This window comes from Octopus bimaculoides, chromosome 11 (genome assembly GCF_046866305.1).
Source record: "Octopus bimaculoides isolate indiv1 chromosome 11, ASM4686630v1, whole genome shotgun sequence".
Taxonomy (NCBI): Eukaryota; Metazoa; Mollusca; class Cephalopoda; order Octopoda; family Octopodidae; genus Octopus; species Octopus bimaculoides.
This window is the reverse complement of record NC_142938.1, coordinates 68,492,044-68,511,696: the sequence shown is the minus strand read 5'-3', so window position 1 is coordinate 68,511,696 and position 19,653 is coordinate 68,492,044. Positions and strand designations below refer to the sequence as shown.

Genomic DNA, 19,653 nt, shown 5'->3' with positions numbered 1-19,653 from the left:
CTGGAGACTGGCAAGCCAGAAAGCTGCACCAGTCTCCAATCTGATCTGGCAGAGTTTCTACAGCTGGATGCCCTTCCTAACGCCAACCACTCTGAGAGTGAAGTGGGTGCTTTTACGTGCCACCGACACGAGGACCAGTCACACTGTACTGGCAACGGCCACGTTCAAAAAGGTGTTTTTTACATGCCACCTGCACGGGAGCCAGTCCAGTATATATATATACATACGAAGGGTGTATGATAAGTCTTGAGCCTCAAAAAACAAAACATGGTACAAGACTTTAAGGCTCGAAACTTTTCATACACCCCTCGTGTATATTTATATATATATAAAGTGTCAGTATAGGCATATTTTCCCCACCTGCCAGCTCCTGATGCCATAATTACTATGCATTATTAAACTTACTATTGGTTTGATAGAAATGGCTATGAGACATTGTTATCCTGTTTAATTTTATTCTCTAATGGAGTGTTGAATACAATAAAGGAAAAGGATCTTTCATGACTTAAAAGTAAGAAGAGCCTTGCAACCTAATTGACAAATTGTAGTGTTCATTGGTATGTTAATAAAGTTACCTCCCCTGAAGCAATTGGTAGCTATCCGTCTCGTGTTTTTTCTCTTCGTTTTTTTTTTCTTAATTCGTCCAACTTTAATGGGTGATACCACGAGGTGATACTTCCATGTATTGCGGGCCTGCATCGCGTTCAAGTCGCTGTCATGTAGTTCGACGTCTTTCTCAATTATTTTTTTGAGGGTCAGGTTCAGGCGACCACGTTTACGTGTGACATCAGCGGGGACAGTAATATTCACTACATCTCTTTACATGTCCAGTGAGAGCTAGACAGTTCTTTCGTATGAGAATTGAAATCTTCAGAAGACGCCCATATAAGATTTTATTAGTTGTGTGCGACTACCAAGAGATATTAAGAGGTGAATGTAGTTAGCATCTAGCTTCCTTGTTAGTGCAGATGTCAGAGCCCATGACTCAGCCATAAAGGTGGATTGATTCCACAGGGGCTTTGAAAACCCTGATTTTGGTGGATCAGTTGACTTGTGCAATTCTGATTTTACAAAGAGAGTGTATAAAACCCCCCCAGGCTTGACTGATTACTGGTAGAGACATCAAAGGGAGTATTGGTGTAGCCACCCAAGTACTTGAACTCTTCAACTTTTTCAATTTTGGTTCCATCAAGTGAACACAATGGAGGAGAGGATAGATGGGATTAGGTGTATGTACTTTGTTTTTGATGCATTCAAGAACAAAGTTCCGAGGCAGCTCTCTCTACATAATGGAGTAAATACTGGACTGCTGAAAAGTTATCTTCAAGAAGGCAGATATCATCTGCAAATGCATGTTCTGATAGTATAATGGCACTTCTCAGAGTATAATCCAGAGTCACAGTGAAGAGAGAGGGAGCCAAAGGATCACTCTGTAGGACTCCCAGTGTTTACCTCAAATAATCAGTTTCTCTTTAGGGAGTAACCACTGTAGATGAAGTATTGACATACATATGTTTGGCTTCAACAATGAAATCCAGAACACCATAAGCACTTAAGATCTTAAGCATAACATTCTTGTTGATGGAATCAAATGCTTTACAGAAGTGGATGAAGATAATCACAACTTCTTCATGATTGACCAGTTTATTAAATTAACTTCAGTTTAATTTGAAAAGAAGGATTTTTATTTTTAAATTTATTGTCATAATAATACTTCAAACAATGCATTTCTAGTAACTGTATCTTTAGCTAATAGGGCAATTTTTCATTAGCTAATTCTGTTTCTAAGTCAAAGAATATTTTGCTTATTATCAGTGTTTTGACGTCCACTTTCTATGCTGGCATGGGTTGGACAGTTTGACATGGAGCTGGCTAGCAAGGAGCTATCCAGACTCCAGCTGTCTGTTGACGCATGGTTTCTATAACTGAATGCCCTTCCTAATGCCAACCACTTAACAGAGTGTACTGGGTGCTTTTTATGTGTCATCAGCACAGGTGCATTTATGCAGCACTGGCACCTGAAAGGACAAGCCTGCATGTGTGGAAGACCACAATTTTACTTAGTTTGACATGTCTTATCAAGCGAATTTTAATTTGGCAACCCGGTTTCCAGTATTTATTAGTACATTTTTAAAGTATGTTTATAGGGAAAATAAAATCTTCAGTTGGTTTTTTTAATCTATTAATAATTTTATTTTATGTTCTTCAGACCCCGTTCTAAGTCAAAAAGTCCTGTACAACCAGCACAAGTACTTCCAAAACCTGTAATAAAACGCTACAGACGAGCTAGTCTTTCATCTAGTGCTGAGGACTCACACTCAGATTCTGACAGCAATAAACCTGCAACGGGATCTACTACGGAGACTACAACCACTACATCTGCTAGTGCTACTACTACTACTACAACTACACCGACTACATCAACTGGATCAGCAGTTTCTACCCCAAAGACCAAAGATAGCAGGTATTTATGTGGTTTTATTATACAGGTATGTGTGTGTGTGGTTAAGAAGTAGGTTTCCAAACCACGTGGTTTTGGGTTCAGTCCCACTGCACAACGCATACTTACAGCCTTGAACTGACGAATACCTTGTGAGTGAATTTTGTTGGTGGAAATTATAGGAAGCCCATCATATGTGTGTGTGTGTGTATATATATATATATATATATATATATATATATATATATATATATATATATAAATAAATAAATAAATAAAGAGATAGAGAGAAGTCAGTTATGTGGATAAACAAATTAGGTATATTAAATATAACAATTTGGGTCTATTAATATAGATGTTTATACTTAAATATTCATTGTCTGAAAGTCTCCACTTTCTGTTTTCTCATGTTTTGCATGTATACATATATACATATTTTGTATTTCATATACAAACTGTTATATTTAATATATCTAATTTGTTTATCTGCTTAATTGCCTCTATATTTTCTCAACTTGATCCCTCTTATAGTCGTTTATCACCTGTAATAGTCATTTATCACCTATAGTCATTTATCACCTGTAAAAACATTGGAGTCTAAGTTTGAATCATTTCAGCACTTCTAAGTGTCTTCTCTACTGAGAATCTCTGGATCTCATATATATAAGTGTATGTTGTATGAATCTGCATCAATGTTGACTTTCCATAGTTTTGCTTGGATAAAATGGGGAATGATATTGACATATACTGATAATATAACTGGTTGCTCTGCACTTTGGAAAACATATGGAATAAAAAAAATAGTTTCTTTTCTTGAAAAACAGGTAAGGCTTGGTGGCAGGAAAAACATTTAGGTATAAAATGTTGTCTCAAATCCTTGTCCAGCTCTTTCCAGCATAGAATAACAGACATTAACTGAACCATATATATATATATATATATATATATATATATATATAAATTAACCAACAATATATATATATATAAATGCAGACACAGCCACAGGCATGGCTGTGTGGTAAGAAGCTCGCTTTCAACCACACGGTTCTGGGTTCAGTTACACTGTGTAGCACCCTGGGCAAGTGTCTTCAAATAAAGCCTTGTGAGTGGATTTGATAAACAGAAACTGAAAGAAGCCCATTGTAATGTGTATGTATGTATATATATATAAATAACTGTATGTGTCTTTGTGTTTGTCTCTCCACCACTGCTTGAAAACTGGTGTTGGTTTGTTTAGAACCCTGTTACTCAGTGATTTGGCAAAAGAGCCTGATAGCATAAGTATCAGCTTTTAAAATAAGTACTGGAGTCAATTTGTTTCATTAAGACCCTTGAAGAGAGTGCTCCAGCATGATTGCTGCCTTGTGACTAATGCAAGTGAAAGATAAAGGTGTGTTAGTGATATTTATGTATGTATTAAATTTAAGGTAACATTAGGGGTATGCAAATAAAGCTCCCATTTCATTATGCCGTCTGCCATCTAATGATACTGACTAGTAAGTCAGTTTTTCGGGGTTGCATCATAGTTGTAATGTAAGATAAGTATAATAATAGCTATAGTTATAGGATGGAATTTATAAATATTTAATACATTGCTACACACGTTTCTACGAATCACATGATTTTGACATCAGAGTGGGTGTCATGGGATTAGTACAGTATAGTGCGTATTATCCGTGGGATCCAGTTGATCATAATATGGGTAATACAGACTATATTGTACAAATCCCAAGGATACCGACTCTGATGTCAAAGTTTTATAGTAAATATTTATAAATATCATCCTAGGATTATTGTTATTATTATAATTACTATATATATATATATATATAAGGGTTATGGTTTATAGATGGGCTAAAAGCGATTAGATTATTATATTGATATAGTGAAGTACTGAAAATATTACTGGCTGGTGGAAATCGTGCAGAAACCATTCACGTATATCAGTGAGGGATGGTCAAAAAGTCTGTGTTGAAATAAAATAGTATTTGGTAGAAGTTATGTCCCTTTATTTTAAAGTGGCCCTAAACTATTCTTCCTTGTCAGATCAATAAAACGAGTACCAGACAAATTACTAGAATTGGTTTCAACTAAAAATAACAAAAAGTCATTATTCCAGCGTGGCCAGTGTCCAGAAATTGAAAGCAATTAAAAAATAATTGATAGCTCAATTGTGTTGGAGATTTTGTTGCTTTTGCATGAAAAGTCTTCATTACATAATACTTATTTCTTTAAGTAAATTAATTTCAGTGAGATACTGTAGTAGTATTATTATTATTATTATTATTACTACAACTACTTAAGGCAGCAAGCTGGCAGAAATGTTAGCATGCCGGACGAAGTATTTCACCCCTTGCTATATTCTGAGTTCAAATTCCGCCAAGGTTGATTTTGCATTTCATCCTTTCATACTGGGGATGATCAAATTGACTGGCCCCTTCCGTCAAAATTTCAGGCCCTGTGCCTAAAGTAGAAAGGGTTATTATTATTAAACTCGCAAAATCGTTAGCATGCTGGACAAAATGTTTAGTGGTATTTCATTCAAATTCTTCCAAGGTTGACTTTGCCTGTCATCTTTTGGGGGTCAATGAAATATCGATAGAGCATTGGGGTCAGTGAAATCGAATTACCCTTTTGTCCCACAAAATTTCAGGCCTTGTACCTGTTGTAAAAAGAATTATTATTAAACTGGTATCACTAACCAACTTCCTCATCGTAACATAATAGTCTCTATTCCATAATTAGCATTTTTTTCTTTGATCTATGGGGTGTAATTATCTTATGTTAATTACAACTATTAAAGTTCTGCAGTAAGAGTATGTTATTATCTAAAAATATACCTCTGCCTAAATCAAAAATCTAAATCTCTAAATCCCTCATGCGTTGACTCCAAGTGCCACAACCTAGTGCATTGCTTCACTTGGCAGACTAAACCACATTGAAGGATGGTGGTGTTGACATTGCACCATCAGACAGGTGGAGGGATCTCAAGAAGACCAACAACCAGGTATCTGTGACCGAAGGCAGCCTACACTTCAGGGACCTTGGCTAGCAGTCAACAGAGACATATCCACTGACGCTCTCCTAAATGCAATTTCTTGGGCTTCAGTAAAAACCACAAACTACATAAACAGTTCAAGGAGTAAGAAGCCACTGCAGCATTTGGGCATTGAGTGTGACTCTTAACTAATCCTGCTGATGTACTCTGACAGCTTCATATGTAGCATCCAACACAGGGGCACCTAAACAGAATAATAATAATAATAATAATAATAAAAAGTATAAAAAAATAATTAAAAAAATGAAACCAATTTTCTATTTATATCTTTATGCTCATGAAGTTTTCTTGTTTTCCAGAGTTCCTGCACCAAATCTGTTGGGTAAAGCCACTGTAGATTCTCAAGTCAGTAAGCTCCTCTTCTTTTCATTACTCTTTATGTTGTTCACTTACCATATGATGTCCAGACTGCTACTACTACTACTTTTACTACTACTACTACTACTACTACTACTACTACTACTACTACTACACCTGACCTTGCTTCTTTCCTGCCATAACTGCTCCTTCTTTAGCTTCCTTATTGCTCCTGACATGATTATTATATCAGTTTCAAACCACAGACACTTCAAACTATACCAAATCAGTGATTCTTTATGTACTTTACATAAAGAAAAATTTTAAAAAATGAGTTATTTATGACAATGGTTTTTTTAAAAAAAATTATTGTGTATTGATGTAAATATATTTTAACTTGAAAAATTATCCATTTATTTAACTTTATTATACTAGCTTTGTTTTAAAATTTTGATTCAAAAGAAAAAAAAACTATTCATTTTGAAGTGTCTTTGATTTCTTGGATTTCAAAATCTAACCTAAACTCTCTGATAAAAACCTGTCTGAATAATGAAACATCTTTATCTAATTTGTCATGTCTAGTTTCAATTCTTGAGAAAATTACAAATCTAAAATTAAAAAAAAGATTATTTAATTTGCTTTAGACGGATTATCTTTTGTTACCACTTCCCTTAATTAGTAAGAAATTTCAAAACTATCCTTGTCTGTATCCCATTTCCTAAAGCTTCTATTTTAAATGTTATGATACTGATGAATCAGTTGTATTGTAGTTACCAGTCTGTTGGAGTAAGTTTGAGAAAATAAATCTTGTTTGCATGATTTCATTTGTTTAATATTGACTAACATATAATGGTTGTGATTATAGCTGTTTCATTTGTGGTATAAATATTGTGTATATATATATATATATATATATATGTATATGTATATTGCTATTTATTATACATCATGTTAGTAAAGTAAATAGCCTTTAGTTTTAAATATGTGTTTCTCTTTTTATTCATTCTATATACTGACTACATTATAAATGAAGAAACTTCCAATTTTAACTTCTACAAAATGGTCCATTTTCTCCTTCTCCACCATTACTCTTCCTGGGAGGGTTGCAGGGTATACAGTTCTCAGCCATCTCCTTGGAATGGTCTTATCAGAAGTACCTGTCCATAATATTTTCCGACTGGATTCCCAAGTATGGGCAACTGAAACACTGGACATTATCCAACCATCTCATTCTTGGTCTACCTCTCAGTTTTCTGTCCTGTGACATTTTAATCAGCTGTTCATAGTACTGAAGCTGTGACCTCTGAATGCAGAGAAGTTGTGGCTCAACTGGAAGAGACTCCTTCGTCTTCTACAGAATAGTATTGACATAATCGGAGCACTATTCTTCTCAGTAATTACATAATGTCTTCACATTTTTTTCATGATTGTGTTAGTGCTGTCAGAAAGCAAGGAACATAATGAATGCCATACAATCACTAAACTAAGATATATCTTAAGAGGTCTTCTTGTGACTGGATGAGAACTATTACAATAGTTGTTTAGCTGGTTTTGTATATTAATCTTTGGCTACATGTCATAATTACTAACAGTGTTTAATGTTGCTAGACAAGACTCTGTCTTCTGCTAAATTCAGTGTGCATGTGTTTAAAATCATTGTGAACTTCTATTTCTCTCCAACACTCTTGATTCTTTCAACACCATGAGACTTCTTATTTCACCATTATAATCATTATCTTTCCATTACTAGAACAGGCCTATGGTTTACACAAGAAATAATATCTGCTTCTCTCTACCCCTTTTTTAGACCATCTTCAATGCTATATCAATCCCAATACTTTATTGGATTTAGACTTGGTGTTACTTACGATGGCAGAACCATTAAGAGTATTGGCCAAAATGCCTTGTGCTGTTTAATTACAGCTCTTTATGTGTTGGTTTCAAATCACACTCAGGTCAGCTTTACCTTTCATCTTACCGGGATTGATATTATTGATTATTCCCTCCCCACCAAATTTCTGTCCTTCTACCTATGTTAGAAATAATTATCACTTTGTGACCAATGGACCTTTTAACTTGTAGGCCGAACTCATCCATGGATTGCTAACTTGTATGTTATTGGTTCAAATATCTGCTAAAAACATCTCCTAGCAATGGTATCTTCTGTCTTTGTTTCAATCATTAGACTGTGGCCATGCTGGGGCACCACCTTCAAGAATTTTACTTGAATCAACCCCTGTACTTATTTTGTTTAAGCCTGGTACTTATTCTATCAGTCTCTTTTGCTGAACTACTAAGTTACAGGGTTGTAAACACACCAACACTGATTGTCAAGCATTGGTGGAGGCCAAACACAAGCACAAAGACACACATGCATATGGTATATACGGTGGCTTACAAGACTTTGGTTGGCCTGTGGCTATAGTAGATGTCCAAGGTGCCATATAGTAGGATTGAACCCAGAACCATGTGGTTGGGAAGCGAAGCTTCTTATCACATAGCCACTCCTTCATAACAATGCTTTCTTAAATTCCTCCTAAACCATTTTGATTACTCTAGTTAGTTGTTATTTGACTCTCTGTCTCTGGGATAAGAGAGATACAAAAAACATTTTTGTTCTTGCTACTTATATTCTTAACTGCTTTAAATCGTAGGTTCAAACCTTGTGGGTGACAGTGTACTGTATTAGGAAGTAAATCCATAAGGCAGGCAAGCTGACAGAATTGTTAGCATGCTGGAGAAAATGCCGAGCAGCATTTTGTCTGGATTCAAATACTGCTGAGACTTTGCTTTTCATCCTTTCAGGGTTGATAAAATAAGTAACAGTTGAACACTGAGAATTGCAGGCCTTGTGCCAAAATAAGTAAAGCAAGGATTATGAAGCAAATCAACATTAGCTGGAAATGGATGTTTCCCGTAAGCCGTCAGGGTGAGACTAGGTTATCAACTGTAAAAAACATGGAAGAGTAAATATTTTCAGAACCATCAAACCCTTTTCTGTTTAGAAGAAATCGGCTAAATATTGATGGGAATGTGGTTTATAGCTGACTTTGACCTGTTTGAAATAATTGTTGTTCTAGGCACACTCTGATTTTCTGTTGGGTGATCTTTGTGAGGCCAGTAGTTATTATTGACTCATAGGAAACCTTGGCATTTCCAGAATAGCTTGGTCAGACTCGCACAATAAAAATGCAAATGTAACAATTTTTCTAGACTGTTCAAGGCCTTGAATAAACAAAAAAAAAATAAATAAAGATACCTACGAAATAGCTAAGGCCCAACTGCTGTGTCTCTCAAAATTTCTTCTAAAATACCTTCTGCTCTTTCAAATTTTTTGGTATTATGCCAACTCTACATCTGAACCATTTTTTAATATATCTTTTATTCCACTTGAAACTTCTATCTCAGCCATCAGAATTAAACACATCATCTATCTAACACTGTTACTTTTTTTTTCAAGACTGACAATCTTTGTTTCATTGCATTATATCCATCTTACTTGTAACATTAACAACAGCAGCAATAATAATAATAATAATAATAATAATAATAATAAAAATAATACTATGTTATTCCAGTTTAACATTCTAAGAGAGCTTTGGCAGGCTATTGAGCATTGGTCTTCACGTTTTTCAACTGACAAATGGAAGACCTGTAAATATCTATTCTGTATATCAACTCCACCAGATCTTCAACTTCACTAACAGTAGTAGTGACTGACAACATGAAGCGGAGCTATTGTCTCCCTCCCCATCCCCCACAGCTGCATGTTCTTTCTAACACTCACCATCCAATTGCCAGATAATGACTGGTATCAATTGTCAGTTGTACAACGTGTTGTGTGACTTTCAACAAGGTATGACTCAATGTCTAGAGCAAAATTCAAACCACAGATGACTTAACTTTACAGACATTGTTTTTTTCCATTTCTATATTTTTTTAATACTTTTATTCATTATTTCTTTCCCCCCCCCCTTTTGTTGTGATAGAATGGATGGGACATTTTTTAAATTTTTTTTTTTACAAACTTGGGTATTTGCAGTAATTTCTTGTTAATTCAACTGGCACGGAGCATGATGGCTGATGTAAAGCTTAAGCTCTAGATCTTATGATTTAAACCTCCTAGTCCTTGTATTTCTGCTTATATCTCATCGTTGTTTATTATTCATTCATTGCTATCCAGAAGCAATGACTGTCCCACTTCATAGTTACATCTGATTATAACAAGCAGCAAACAGAACAAATTACTTGGTCATGGAATGAGATTTTATAATTTCTTTCTTCCTTTGTGATTAGTTTAAATAATGTAGCATAAAATTTTTTTTGAATTACTTATTTCTCAAGGTTTATCGATTTGAAGTACATAAAACTGTTTGCTGTCAAAATCTTGATTGGATTTTATGTTCATCACTTGATGAACAGTTTCTTAATTATTAGCGTCCCCTTCTTTAGTGCATCCATCAAAACTATGAAATCTAATTATTTGTTGATTAGCTCTTCGGTTGTTGTCGTTTCTTCTTACATATTATACTACAGTGTAATATGATGCTGTATTATTCACATAGTTCAAAATGATGTTACAGCTTCTGATTTCAAGACTGTGTTAAGATGAAGCCATCCACCTATTCAGTAATAATTGTAGACAATATAAAAGTTCAATTATTCAGATAAGCTTTATATACTAGTGTGTGTGAGAAAGCTCATTTATAATATATATATATATGCACGTGTAAAGACATTCAAGCGAGATTGTTGCCAGTGCCGCTGGACTGGCTCCTGTGTAGATGGCACGTAAAATACACCTTTTTGAGCGTGGCCGTAGCCAGTACCGCCTGATTCGCCTTCTTGCCAGTGGCATGTAAAAGCACCGACTACACTCTCTCAGTGGTTGGCGTTAGGAAGGGCATCCAGCTGTAGAAACTCTGCCAAATCAGATTGGAGCCTGGTGTAGCCATCTGGTTCACCAGTCCTCAGTCCAATCGTCCAACCCATGCTAGCATGGAAAGCGGACATTAAACGACAACGATATATATATATATATATATATATATATATACATATATTGTTTGATGTCCATTTTTCTGAGGTGGCATAGGCTGGGTGGGTTCTCAGTAGAGGCACTATTTTTAGGGCTGGTTGGGCTCCCTTTTGCCACCCTTTTCCACTATTTAGTGGTTGCAAAGCTACAGGATATAATGAGTATCAAAAATGGAAACTCAGTAACACCATATTTTTTTTATATACTCAGATTATCTCGTGTGAGAATTAGAAATGACAACCTTCATGCACATACCCACACACGTATGTGTGTGGGTATGTATGTATACACAGTGGAGGGGCTTCCATACAGTTTTTCTCTACCAGTTTCACTCATAAAGCATTGGTCAGCTGAGGCAATAGTAGAAGACACATGCCCCAGGTACCTTGTGATGGCATTGATTTCAAGACCGCATAGTTGTGAAGCAAACTTCTCCCTACCACCATACTCATATATATATATGTATATATATATATATATATATATATATATATATATATATATATATATATATATATATATATATGCACACACACACACACATATATCATCAAAATGTCCAGTTTCCATGCTGGCATGGGTTGGACGGTTTGACAGGAGCTATACCAGGCTCTTGGCTGGATAGCCTTCTTAATGCCAACCACTTTACAAGAATGTGCCTTGTGCTTTTTATGTGGCACCAGTGCATGTGTGCATGCACACACACACACACAGACATAGAGGAATAATGGTTGTGTAATTGAGAAGCTTACTTCCTAATCATATTGTCTTGGGTTCAGTCCCATTGTTTAGCATTTTGGACAAGTGTAGTCTATATAGCTTTTTGAAAACATTCAGTAGATGAAAATTGGAAGAAGCCCGTTGTGTATGCGTGTGGCATACCCTTGCTGTTGCATCATACAAGTGTTATTTTGTTTCCAGTTTTTTTGTAGAAAAACATATCTGACCATGGGAAATATTACCTTGCTTGGAAACAGGTGAGGGTTGGCAACTGGAAAGGCATTTGTCTATAGAAAATATGCCTGAACTATTAACAAAATTTCGTCTATCCCATGCAAACAGGAAAAATAGTTGTTAAACTGATGTATGTATGAATGAATGAGTGCATTCATGTACAGATAGCAGGGGCTTCCATGCAGTTTCTATCTACCAATTTCCAATTTCACTTGTAAGGCATTGGCCAACTGAGGCAATAGAAGATGCATGTGCCAGGTACCATGCAGTGGTAAACCCCAACAGCCATGCATATATATATATATATATATATATATATTGTTAATTTGTTTTACTTCCATTTTTCATTCTGGCATGGGTTAGGTGAATACATATTGCAGGACTGTTTTATACCCAGATGCTGCTGTACTTGTCATAAACTCTTACTTGTTATTGAACTTGGGGATTTGTCATTTCTCTTGTCTTTGAAAGCACAGCACTAAGCAGATGATAATTTGTTAAGGAACAGCACTGTTTACAGCTCAGTGCTTTTCAATGCAAAGTGCTGGATGTATGCATTTACACATTAATGTGCATGCATACACACACACATGATGGGCTTCCATACAGTTACCATCTACCATTTCATTCGCAAATCATTGGTCAACTTTGGGCTAAAATAGAAGATACTTACCCAAGGTGTGCCATGCAGTAGGGGTTGGACTCAAAGCCATGTGTTTGAGAAGTGAATTCCTTAACCATATATCCATGCCTGGACCTACACACATACACACACATATAATGAAAATAAGCTCAGAAATATAAGTCAGACTTGTCAGTGACTTGTGTGTGGACAATGAAAATGAATAAAGGTTTATTAAATAGCAAGCAAGCTAAATTCTTTATTGAAATTATCCCTGGTTGCAAGAAGGTAGAACATTCATTTGGTAGGAATTGGGATCAGCTCCAAATGGGAAAGGGAGACAATCTCAAGAATCAAGAATTTCTCCCAGGTTGATACATACAGGATGTAGTGAATGAATTGTCATCTAAATTATACAAGAATGAAAATAACACTGACATCTCATTTTAACAGATATATTTACCAAAATTACGTAAAAATATCTTGAAATATTAAAGAGTGAATTTATTCAATTAAATCACCATTGACTTCGACCACAGCCCCCAGACGACTTTAGAATCTCCTGCAACTCTCCTGGATGGTCTCCTTGTTTAAGCTGGTGAATGCTGCCATAATCCTTGCATTCAGTTCATCGTTGGTGTTACAAAGAGTTTTGTTGATCTCTTGCTCAACTGTGCCCCTCACATAATAATCAAGGGGGTTGCAGTCTGGGGAATTAGATGGCCAGATGTTAGGGGTGATGTGTTTGACAGCCATGATTGGGTTCTCCTGTTTGTCTGGCATGGTGCAGAATCCTGTTGCCAGACATAGGGTGTTCCAATAGCCACCCAGTTGACCCAGGGCAACACTACCTCCTCCAGGCACTTGATGTAGGCCTCCCTGTTGAGTCTGAGGCCATGTGGAAAGATGACTGGAGGCATAATGTCGCCATTACTAGTGATCACTCCAAACACCATGATGTTGACTGGATGTTTGATTTTTTTTTTTATCACTATTGGTACATGTTCATATTGGAGCTTCTAGTGAAAATGCCAAGCAGTACAACATGACATTTCCAAATCCCTGACAGTGAATTGCGTCATGGTGCTGTTTTTCTCACTGACGGTACCCAATTTACCCTACTGACTGTGTAGTCAGCAAAATCAAAAGCAAACAATATGCATGCATGAAATGAAAAATATAAAATGGTGACAATTTACCCATCGCACCCTGCATCATTAAAGGATAGATCGTCTGGTTGCCTGAAGAGAAGAGGTCATCTAAGTTCTTGCCCCCAATAGGCTGTCACCAACACAGCTATTGGCCGACATTCTCATCAGCAGAACAAAATACTTAGGAATATATTGAAAAATAGTCAAACGCATTTATATAGAGTGTGCATGCATATGTTAGGTTTCCATACTTTGTCTACCTATTCCACTCACAAGGCATTGTGAGTAGAAGACACTTGAGCCGGAGTAGAAGACATTTGCCCCAATGTGCCATGCAGTGGAACTAAACCCAAAACCATTTGGTTGAAGCAAACTTGATAGCCACACAACCATACCTTCATGTCTGAGTATGTATGTTTGCATATCTATATGTGTGCATGTGTAAAACACATCCTTTTTCTTTACTGTCATGGGTTGGGCAAAAATTATTGAGGTAATTTTCGACCCCCAGATGCCTTCCCTGTTACCAACTGTTACTTCTTTTCCAAAAAAGATATTATGTATATCTATATATAATATACTTGTTGATATCCAATATATATATATATATATATATATATATATATATATATATATATATATGTGCATACGGCTGATGGGTGCTCTTTGGTAAGTACATTATCAATTGTACTTTGAATATAATGTCAGGCAACAACTCCCTACTGTGTTTCTTCTTTCAGGCGACTGGCTCAACTTTGACACCAAAAGAAAGATTACGTCGGAGGATGCAAGCCGCCTTAAACAGGCAGTGTAAGTTAAATTTCTATCAGACGTTACTTTGGAGTTTTTACCTCACTGTAGAAATCCCGCCTACAGCACATGCATATCAATGCGCACACTCTCTATCTCTCTCTCTCTCTCTTTCTCTTTCTCTCTCTCTCTCTCTCTCTTTCTCTCTCTCTCTCTTTCTCTCTCTCTCTCTCTCTCTCTCTCTCTTTTTCTCTCTCTCTCTCTCAAACTTCATGTCTACACAAAATATTCATGCATGTATGCAGGAACAGTATGTATCCATGTCACATTTGCTTTGACAAAAACAGCACACATACATGCTCACAAATACCACATGCACACATACAGACACACACACACACACACCTACAAAACAATATGCACACATGCACAAGCAACATATACACAAATATCTTTTGATTTAATTTCTTGGGGATTGATCTCTGAATTACTCATATGTAGTGAATTCCCTTAATTATTTTCTATATATTGTGTTAAAATTTTCTCACATAACATTATTTGTACTTTAATTCGTCCGATCTATTCTCAGATCTTATGAAGCTGGTTCACTTTCTTCAATAACTAACAAGTTTCAAATGAAATTCATTATCCCCTGCAACAGTTTAATTTTCTAAGCTGTTAATCTCTATTGTGCTATTAGTTGGCAGAATTGTTAGCATGCTGGACATAATGCTTAGTGGCCTTTCTTGTAGTTCTTTAGGGTCTCTGTTCAAGTCACACTGAGTTTGATTTTGCCTTTCTTCCTTAAAAAATGGTAAAGACCCGTTTCAGTCATGAATGACCATGGGACTGCACCTAGAAAATTTCCCTCTGAGGTACGAGTCCAAGCAAGGTTGTTTATGGAAGACCAACAGTGACCCATGCATACCAGCCTCCCATCTCCATGTCACTGATGTTATCCAAGGGAAAGGCAAAGGAGCCGATACAGCTTAACACCAGGACCATCACTGCTCATTTTTACAGCTGAGTGAACTGGTGCAATGTGAAATGTTTTGCTCATGAACACAACATAACCTGGTCTGGGAATCAAACTCACTACCTCATTATTGTGAGCTTGATGCTCTAACCACTGAGCCATGTACCTTTAAAGAATCAATAAAATAATTTCTTTCCCAAAATTTGAAGCCATTGATATTTAGTGTCATTGTTTGTGGGGTGATTGCAACTTCTCAGAGATTTGTAAAACTAATGTATATCTTTGGTCTCCATATAAAGGACAGGTATCCTTTCCTCTGACAGTTTATCTAATCCTTAAAGATTTGGGGTCTTGGTCCTTCACAGCCAGCTGAGCTGAGCCGTATGGAGCTATTTTGCTCTGTGCATTTGTAAAACTCCTGCAGCAGGGAAAAAAACCCACAAACCATGATGAGGTGGCCCAGTACCTTATCTACTGGTCATTTTGCCTGTAAATTTCCGTTATAGCTGACATGATTTATTTCAGACAAAGCAGACAAAAGGGCTGAAATACAGAAACAAGAACGTGTAGAACAAGAAAGACAGGTCAGTTTGAAGTTTCTTCAGTCTGGTGCCATTTCTAAAACGTTTGGTCTCATTGTCTCATTGACAAAGTGCAGTGTAAACACTTGAGTGATGGTTTAAAGTCGCTTGTTTTATTAATATTTTAGTAGACAAGACTACATGCCTTGCTGCTCTTCCTTCTACTATATTGTCTCTGCATTAGAATATTATCATTTTTGATCCCCACCACCATCTTTGGTGCAAATGTAGCAGTTTGGTAAGAAGTTTACTTCCCAACCGCATAGCTTTGGGTTCAGTCCCACTGTGACACCTTGGGAAATTGTTTTCTACCATAGACCCAAGCTGGTCAAAGCTTCATGTGAGTGGATTTGGTAGGCAAAAGCTGAAAGGAATCTATTATATATGTATGTGTTTGTGTGTTTGTTATTGTCTCCTTCTCTTGACATGATAGTTGTAAACAAGTGTCACCATCATGCAAGCCGTTCTCTTTGTTTCCAATCATCTTTCTGGTCATGAGAAAATATTACCTTACTTGGAAACAGGCGAGGGTTGGCAGCAAGAAGAGCATCCAGCTGTAGAAAAATCTGCCTTAACAAATTCTGTCTGACCCATGCAAGCACGGAAAAGTGGATGTTAAATGATGATGATGATGATGGAGATGGTGGCAGTGGCAGTTGTCGTCATCATCTAATAAGAAAATATGATTAAAAAATAAAAATAAAAGTAATCAAACTTGAACATAGTGGCACATTTGGCAAAGAATGTTCTACTACAGCTTTGGATTGACCAATATGGTAGCATTGGAATTTGGTCTATGGAAACTTTCCCAAAGCACATCATCTGTGTGCGTGTATGTCTATACTGTAAAAACCAATGTAGTTTATGTTAGTAGATTTCTGTCCTGTAACATAGCACTTTGGCAAATAGAGACCAGTGAAATGAGTCTCAGAATAAAATAAATTGCTGGGATTGTATTAATTAATCAAAGCCATTGAAGAATGCATCCTACCATTATCAGAGATCCCAGACCTTAGTCCCTAGAAGAATGTTCAGTATTTTTATAGCCTTTTTATCCATAGACATAGATAGATTGGGACAGGTGTGCCATGCTACAATCTGTCCTTATAACTTAATTCCATGTTACTAGTAATATTATTCTAGACAACAGGAAGGCCATCAATAAAACAGTCTGGCCACAACCATCTTCATGTAGTCTTTACAGTGATACAATTTTGTCATTTGGGACAGTTTATACATGTTGTCATGGATAATTAATTTTGTTAAGTTTATTGTTTCTGTGTTGGGTTTTTGGTAGCTGAATGTTTTAACTTTTTATGTTGTCAGGATCGAGAAGATGAGCTGAGGTCGCGTGTTATGGAAATGCGCCGCCGTGAGAGAGAAAGACGGCATCGTGAACTGGAGGAGATGGAAAGAGATCGTCACTCACAGAAGTACAGTAGTTCTTCAGAAAGTGATAACTGGAGCTACTCAAGATCACCTGATCACTACTCAAGAAGGTAGATATATTGAATATAAACTTACCTTTATTTGTACTCATCTTGAGTGGAAGGCATGTGGTTTTGATACTTGGGGTTAGGTGATGCGTAGTATTTTTGAGCAGAACACATCATTTCACATTGTTCCAGTCCACTCACTTACAAATGAGTTCCAGCAATTGCTGGGAAGCTAACCTTGAGATGGACTGGCATCCCATCCAGTCATGAGTACTTAGCGTTCACAACAGACCTACCTACTCTTTGTATCAGTTGCTGTTCTGTTCTGTTTTGTTGAATCTTTATCTTTGAACTAACATTCTCCATGATTATTCCAGCTTCTTTACTGGAGCATTATATCTAGAGCAATCTTATTTGGTATATTCATCCATTTTAAAAAAAAGTTGAGTGAAATTTGAAGGACATTTTGACTTATCTCTCACGTACAATATAGTCAGTGCAACTAGTAAATACAAAAAATATGAGTTGTGACTCTCAAGATTAGATAATAGTGAAGTCTATGTCCTATTGTGTAATGTGCAATTTATAGAATGAACTTCTAGACTTATGGCCACACCCATTGCAGGTAGTTTTGTTATTTTGATAGCATAGTCTTGGAGAACTTCAACTTGTTTTGAGCTCTAAAGAACTCTAAAACTAAAAAGTGAAAGAAGACATTGAGTGAAAACAGAAAACCTGTGACATGTCAGGGCAAGAAGCTAGATTGTAAACGTTAGCCTGGTGATGTGATTTGAGAAAATGGCATTGCAAAAAGATAAGTTATATGATCATATGCAGTCTGCTTCAAAATGGGACAAAATAAATTGTCTAAGCTAGAATAAAGACAAATATATTCTAGTATTTGGTGGGGCTTTTCTATACCATTCCTTGGTTTATGTGAACGTTAAGCTATTATTGTAACTAAATCAGTTGAAACATTTACACACCAGCACATGATTCTTTGCTAGAAAATAAGTGCTGCTTGGTATCAGATTATAACTATATTGAGATTCAGGTTTTTAAGTTCCATGTTGTTGTTTTTTTTCTTTCTCATTTTAATTCTGCATCTCCATATTGTGTGTTATTTCTTTCAAGGTCTCGGTCCTGGTCACCCCGACGCTCCAGATCTAAGTCTCGTTCTGTATCCAGAGACAGGGGACTTGTTGACTACTAAGAAGAGGGAGGAAGAAACCTACAATATGACAAGCATCTCTATCTCTCTATCTCTCTCTTTCTCTCTCTCTCTCTTTCTCTCTCTCTCTCTCTCTCTCTCTATCTACACACACAGTCCTAAGTTCCTTGTAAACAATATCACTTTCACAGTTTGACTAAAGCTATTCTTTCAAAGTCTTCAACATGGAGACTAAGATATTTTAGTTGTTTTGTGGACATGTAACCAAGAAGAATAACAGGACGTCTGATGGTTGTGGCCAAAATAACTTAATACTAAGTGGACCAGATTGCAATTGACAAGCAACTTAAATATTGCTCTTTTTTTTCCTTTACATTTTTCAATGGGAAAAAATTTAAATAAATGAAATAAACATAAAAATAAAAACTATTTCCACAGAGTTTGTTTTTTATTTGATGGGACAGTAAGTGCGGGTGTGGTTGTGGTGGCTAAGAAGCTTGCCAGTCATTCTTTTCCTTTGTCCATAATGTCTCAGTGTGGCCATTTGGCTAGCCTACAATATCCTTTCCTTTCTGCTTTGCTCTTAAAGATTTTGCTTCTTACTCCACCTTTTAATTATGTACATTTCACTGAAGCATGTTTTTATTTTTTTTGGGGGTGTATGTTATGCACTGGTGTGGCTGTGTGTTAAGAAGTTTGCTCTCTAACCAAGGGGTTCTGGATTCAGTCCCAGTGTGTGCAACCTTGGACAAACATGTTATAACCTCTGGCCAACCAAAGCCTTGTGAGTGATTTGGTAGACAGAGACTGAAAGAAGTCCGTCATATGTGTGTGTGTCTCTTTGTGTCTGTGTTTGTCCCTCACCACTGCTTGACAACTGGTGTTGGTGTGTTTACATCCCTGTAACTTTGTGGCTCGGCCCTTACTTTACTATGGTAGGTGGAAGGGCCCCATCTTTCTAGAAATAAAACTGCACATCTTCAAAGTCTTCTTGAATGTTTTGCATGACCAGTTCTGGTATCAAATACAAGTAAATGGGACCAGTAACAGTACTGTCAAAAAAGAACGGTCAAATTAATCATTTTAATGACAACCTGCATCATACTGTAATTCCTGATAAATTAATATGCTGTCCCTTCGCAGTATGTGGATTCTCAGTTCTCCAGCAAGTGCAATAGT

The 19,653-nt window shown here is 36.4% G+C and overlaps 1 protein-coding gene across 8 annotated transcripts in view; it reads left to right on the top strand.

Moving 5' to 3' along the window:
• The window catches only part of LOC106879711 (uncharacterized), a 101,968-nt gene extending 83,063 nt beyond the window's left edge, over positions 1 to 18,905 (top strand). For 2 of the 8 annotated variants that reach the window (XR_016243706.1, XR_016243704.1), the window contains exons 14-19: positions 2,210 to 2,464; positions 5,798 to 5,847; positions 14,301 to 14,370; positions 15,812 to 15,870; positions 17,194 to 17,366; positions 18,438 to 18,905. Coding sequence is in view for 2 of the 8 variants with exons in the window: in XM_014929388.3 (XP_014784874.1) it covers positions 2,210 to 2,464; positions 5,798 to 5,843; positions 14,301 to 14,370; positions 15,812 to 15,870; positions 17,194 to 17,366; positions 18,438 to 18,516 (682 nt within the window). In the remaining 6 variants the exon portion in view is untranslated. The remainder of the gene's footprint in view (positions 1 to 2,209; positions 2,465 to 5,797; positions 5,848 to 14,300; positions 14,371 to 15,811; positions 15,871 to 17,193; positions 17,367 to 18,437) is intronic. The other 6 variants (XM_014929388.3, XM_089360300.1, XR_016243709.1 and 3 more) reach the window with 3 other exon arrangements.
• The last annotated feature ends 748 nt before the right edge of the window (positions 18,906 to 19,653 follow it).